Here is a 6,000-nt window from a genome sequence, read left to right as displayed (position 1 = left end):
AAGAATGTTGCGCCCCCCCCCCCCAAAAATCCTTTGAAAAACTGTTCATAATTTCAAGAACAGAAAAAAAAAATTGTTGCTATGAAAGGCTCAACAAAGTCGCCAACAATTTCAAGCTAGCATTTGCACTTCTGCTACCCACGCTACTAACTCACTCACACTCACTCCAGAATTTTATGCTTACAGTCAAACCTCGGTTTTCGAACGTCTCTGTTCTCGACCAAATCGGTTTTCGACTAAAAATTTCGAATTTTTTATGCCTCGGATTACGACCGAAAATCGGTTCTCGACCAAACTAAGCACACTTGAATGCGCCACTTGACCCCTGTCGCCTTCCTTACACGAGGAAGTGACACTTCCTCAGGTAGACGAGGAAGTGGCGCTTCCTCGTGTAGCATCCCATTGTTAGCAGACGTGTTCAATAAAGCTTTTTTTTTTTTTTTTAAAGATCGTGGTTTCGGTTTTCGAAAAAAGCGTTTTTCGAACAAATCGGTTTTCGAACAGCCTTGTGGAACGGATTATGGTCGAAAACCGAGATATGACTGTATTCATATTTATTTTCATGTTTTTTTTTGTTTGTTTGGAAGGGGCGAAAAGACCCGTTTCCACTGAGTGCAATAGTTCTGTTCACCAAAGTGAAATTTGCGACACTAAACTGGAACTGTAATTCACATTATTTACACTAAGGCAAATCCGTGCGCTTCTCATTGGCCAGCTTGTCAAACTCCAACAGGGTGGAACATTTCCGTCGCAGTTGGTACTTGCGATAGGCATAACAATCGATTTGATTGATTGTTAAAAATAAATGGTGCTTCAAAGGAAGTGCGTTGAAATGTATGACGTGGGTCATTTATTCTGATACCCAAGTGAACTGAACAATTTGGTGGAACCGGGGCTTGAAAAAAAAAAATCACAAAGCCTCCCATATTGTGTCCAGTGCCCGCAACTGTTTTCTTGTCTGTCTGGCTGTTTGTCTTGCAGCTCCCCTCGCCTTAACTCGCAGGCTAGTCGGGATAAGGTGCCAGCCCCAAGGTTAGCTCAACATGTTGCTTGCTCGTATGATCGCTGAGCGAAGAAGTGCCGGGGGGTGGGGGGGAGGGGTGGGCTGTGTACATCCTCTGAATCTTTATTTATAGATCCAAAGTCACTCCGATCACCTTGCCACTGAAACTCTTGAACCCAACTGTGGTGGAAATTCTGAAGCCTCCCGGACGGCTTGACACGGAACGCGTATGGTCATGATCCAACTGGTCCTGCCGTACCACGGTCGTAAAAAGCATGTTGTAATTTGACGTTGGCGTACCAGTGCCGATTGACATAAATTCTCGCTTCATCCATCAGTTTTACGTATCACTTGGAAGCCAACTGACTTTGGATGACCGCCACCTTGGACTGGTGCCAGCCAATTTTCAGGGCACTTATTGACAAACAACCATTCACACTCACATTGACATTTATGGCCAGTTTACCGGAAGAGCCTTGAATTCACCTAGCACGCATGCTATGGGATTGCGATTGGAAGCCGAAGCACCCACGCTAAGCACGGGAAAAACATGCAAACTCCACACAGTGATGCCGGAATTGAGTTTCGAAACCTGAACTTCACAACTGTGAAGCAGACATGCTGAGCGCTACTTGACCGCTATTTACTGTCCTCTAGAAAATGGAGACGAAAGAACGATCATCTACAAAACCCAAAATAGCCCTTGGTCATCCGGTATCGATCGCACGGTCACTTAAGTTCATCAGTTTGTTACCATAGTTGTCCAAATAATGTCCAAACATTCTTCCCTGCTTCCCCCAGCACAGTGAAAGTGTGTCACCACTTGAATGTTGTTGTGAATGGAACGTCGGTCTTACCAGCTATGTTTGGCCTTCCAGCTGCTAAAGACTTTTTTTCTTTTTTTTTAAGTCCTCCGCTATGCTTGATCGACGCTGACGGCCTCCCTGATCCCTCCGCCAGCTCCGAAACTTATAAATACTCTTGAGGCCCTGCTGATGGCCGCCTCTGATCTGGCTTAGCATTCCTCTGCGTTGAGCTAACTTGGCAGCAGAGGTTCCTTTTCGTTTGACCTGCTAACAAAGCGCTTGGTTCCAGGCGACTTTCCAACAGCACCCTGATGGTCCACTGGACATTTCGACTATTCAACAGTCTTTGTGTTTGAGCAAAATCACTGCAAAAAACAAAAAAAAAATGAATCATTCGAGCTTGGGAAGCCACACCCCCTGGCCAATCAAGAGGTCTTGTTTGTGTTTGCGTCCGCTGTTACGCGCGACGTACGCGGATCTACACGCGAATCGACAAGCGTAATTCAGCTGCATGGTCATGAAGTGCTCCATCCTTCAGTGAAAATAGAATCAATACTTGCACTCTTTCAGCACTCGTAGTAGCTCCTCCCCTCGTCACCATGGTTACCAATGCTCAGAAGTGGCCCTGCAGCAGAGTGGTCTTTGCATTATTATTATTATTATTTGTATGAGAGTTATTTGGCAAATTTGAATTTTGGAAGCGTAACAGTGTCAACATCAGGTATCAAAGTCATTATATCATTATAATTGATAACTGATTGCCGTTGTCATCACTTCATTGATCTTTAACCCCTTCTGGGACGGCGGACACGACAGTGGACAGCTGATCACGTTATCGGGTTACAGGTTATTATTGGTCGATGAAAGGGTTAAGAAACAGATGGTCAGAGCTTTCCATTATTCTCGATGACCATTGAAAATCATACTGTCAAAAAAAGTAATTGATTCATTGATTGAGTGACCCAAATGAAGCATGTGAATTCAGTTTGAAAAATCCTCATTCGCTCTGTTCAAAATGATAAAACGTCAGCGATCACGTCGCTCGTTATTGTGACAAATGGTGTTAATAAATTGAAGCGATGTATGCTCCGAAGGTGTCAAAGCGTCAATAGAATTAAGCCTCGCGGCCCCAACGCTCCATCAAACCACCATCACCTAGCTTATCGGATTAAGTCTCGTCCTCCATAATTGCGCCAGACTGCCGTTTTACTGCTTTCGAGTGTCCCGTTTTAAAAAAAGGGCCGGGTGATGAAGCGGCGGAATGAAACTCCTCTCCCTAATTTTTTTTTTTTTTTTTTTTTTTTTTTTTGGGCCGAAGAGCAGTCGTACGTCACCTCGGTCATTCCACTGCAAAATCGCTTTATTTGCGATAATCCAAACCACATGCCAAAGGTTGCGACTTTTCTTACATCCCTGTTTGTTGTCATTGCAAAAAAAAACAAAAACAAAAAAAAAAAACTATTTGAGGTCATTCTTAACATATCCTATCCATTGAAGTCATTGCACTGTTGTGCTTACAGAAAAAGAACACAAGCAGGTCCAATATCAATAGAGCGATGAATAATATTGACCTGTAACCTCATACGTAGGCGGGTGAGAAGGAGGTTAATTTTTGTCCCAGACAGGCCCTGGACATTTCGACTATTCAACAGTCTTTGTGTTTGAGCAAAATCACTGCAAAAAACAAAAAAAAAATGAATCATTCGAGCTTGGGAAGCCACACCCCCTGGCCAATCAAGAGGTCTTGTTTGTGTTTGCGTCCGCTGTTACGCGCGACGTACGCGGATCTACACGCGAATCGACAAGCGTAATTCAGCTGCATGGTCATGAAGTGCTCCATCCTTCAGTGAAAATAGAATCAATACTTGCACTCTTTCAGCACTCGTAGTAGCTCCTCCCCTCGTCACCATGGTTACCAATGCTCAGAAGTGGCCCTGCAGCAGAGTGGTCTTTGCATTATTATTATTATTATTTGTATGAGAGTTATTTGGCAAATTTGAATTTTGGAAGCGTAACAGTGTCAACATCAGGTATCAAAGTCATTATATCATTATAATTGATAACTGATTGCCGTTGTCATCACTTCATTGATCTTTAACCCCTTCTGGGACGGCGGACACGACAGTGGACAGCTGATCACGTTATCGGGTTACAGGTTATTATTGGTCGATGAAAGGGTTAAGAAACAGATGGTCAGAGCTTTCCATTATTCTCGATGACCATTGAAAATCATACTGTCAAAAAAAGTAATTGATTCATTGATTGAGTGACCCAAATGAAGCATGTGAATTCAGTTTGAAAAATCCTCATTCGCTCTGTTCAAAATGATAAAACGTCAGCGATCACGTCGCTCGTTATTGTGACAAATGGTGTTAATAAATTGAAGCGATGTATGCTCCGAAGGTGTCAAAGCGTCAATAGAATTAAGCCTCGCGGCCCCAACGCTCCATCAAACCACCATCACCTAGCTTATCGGATTAAGTCTCGTCCTCCATAATTGCGCCAGACTGCCGTTTTACTGCTTTCGAGTGTCCCGTTTTAAAAAAAGGGCCGGGTGATGAAGCGGCGGAATGAAACTCCTCTCCCTTCTCTGAATTTCCCACTCAGCACTTTGCCCGTCAGGCTGCAAGCATGGAGACTGCGTGGGGCCCAACCAGTGCAAATGTCACGCAGGATTCACGGGGAAGACCTGCAATCAAGGTGAGCCGGGCTGAGCCCTTCAACTTGGCACCACTGTCAACATCTGAGGTCATCGCTTGTCACGCACTTCCTCAAACATGTCAACGCCCGTCATTTCTCGCCGCTCGTATCGCTTTAATTGTGCTTGAAAGTGAGCATAAAATATGATGATTGGGCGAAACGGCCCAAAGAGAGATGTCATCGAAGTGTATCATGTGCTCCCTGTTGTATTTTCTTTTTAAATTAGTCATTCATTTTACGGATAATTTGGCAATCAATTATTTGAAGCAAAAAAAAAAAAACGGAATTTCCCGTCACGAATTTGGCTGGTGATCCAAGTTTTTATAAGTGGGTTGAAAGGATCTTGAGGATGGCGGCAGTGAAGAAGAAAAGACTGACTTTGAGCAGTCAGTGTGTCTTTTCCATCCATTCAGAGCCTTAATTTTAAATTTTGGTTTTCATTGAAGAGATTTTAGTTCTACTGTCACCTGTTTGTTTTCACATTGTTTTGACGTTTAGCAGTACCTAAGGGATTGTTTAAAAAAAAAAAGAAGTCGCTGATTTATAGCGGATTTCATATCCAAGATAACGCAACGTGCTTCACAAACTGTAATTAAAAGTACAACCTTTAAACTAACTTACAGAGTTAAAAATATTTAAAAGTAAAGAAATAAATTGCCAAAAGAGACAAAGAACAAGATTTTGGAAAATATGATTTTAGAAATACTGAGAAGGACTTTAATCCTAGCTATGGCAAAAGAGTGCGTAGTTTTTTCAACATGGGTTTAAGAGCATTTACTCTTTACTGGTCTGGTTTGAATCATGACTTGTTTCATATTATTCGCTCTGATAATAAAGGATGCAGGCAAATCGGAGGAGAGCATTATTACAAGTACGGAGAAACAAAAAAAAGCTTTTTAAAGGTGATTTTGGGTGCCGTATTAACCGTGGGTGCGTGTTACTCTCGGGATTTTACAATAAATACAATCTTTAGCTTTAACTTTCAATCAGTGTTTAAAAAAAAATAATTTAACTAAATTTCCCCAAAAATGGAGTTGCCTGATTATGCCTTTAAAATCTCCGGCGCCCGTATTGAAAACCACAACCTCAGAACTGTAACGTGATTAACCACTCACGCACTGACGCCGACTGTCGAGCATTTTTATCGGAATAGCATTTTCGTTTCTGGAGACAACCTCGGATGTTTTAAAGCCAGAGCACGTCATGGAAGCAGAGTGAATTATTCACGAGCCATAGATTAAACGTGCTCATTTAAATGCATGCCTTCATTAAACATTGATTAAGGGTTTACGATTGATGTGCGTGGCAGTCTGCGCGCCCCTTATCAAGGCGAGCGCCATAAGTCGGCCAACGGCTGGCGCGTGCCAATAAAAGGTCAAAGTGCCACCGCTGCCGCCCCCTGTTTCAAGCGCTTAAACCAAACGATGACCCGGGAACTGAAACCGTAGGCAAGAGCCTTGATCAGTAAATGCAAATGAAACACGTCTGCGG

General features: G+C 43.0%; 1 protein-coding gene across 5 annotated transcripts in view; it reads left to right on the top strand.

The window, feature by feature from the left end:
• npnta (nephronectin a) overlaps positions 1-6,000 on the top strand; it is a 46,051-nt gene that overhangs the window by 18,446 nt on the left and 21,605 nt on the right. For 3 of the 5 annotated variants that reach the window (XM_019861866.1, XM_019861864.1, XM_019861863.1), the window contains exons 3-4: positions 982-1,032; positions 4,417-4,509. In XM_019861866.1, the coding sequence (XP_019717425.1) occupies positions 982-1,032; positions 4,417-4,509 (144 nt within the window). The remainder of the gene's footprint in view (positions 1-981; positions 1,033-4,416; positions 4,510-6,000) is intronic. The other 2 variants (XM_019861865.1, XM_019861868.1) reach the window with 1 other exon arrangement.

This window comes from Hippocampus comes, unplaced genomic scaffold (genome assembly GCF_001891065.2).
Source record: "Hippocampus comes isolate QL1 unplaced genomic scaffold, H_comes_QL1_v1.1 scaffold7, whole genome shotgun sequence".
In the NCBI taxonomy this organism is placed as follows: domain Eukaryota; kingdom Metazoa; phylum Chordata; class Actinopteri; order Syngnathiformes; family Syngnathidae; genus Hippocampus; species Hippocampus comes.
This window is presented reverse-complemented; position numbering and strand designations above follow the sequence as displayed.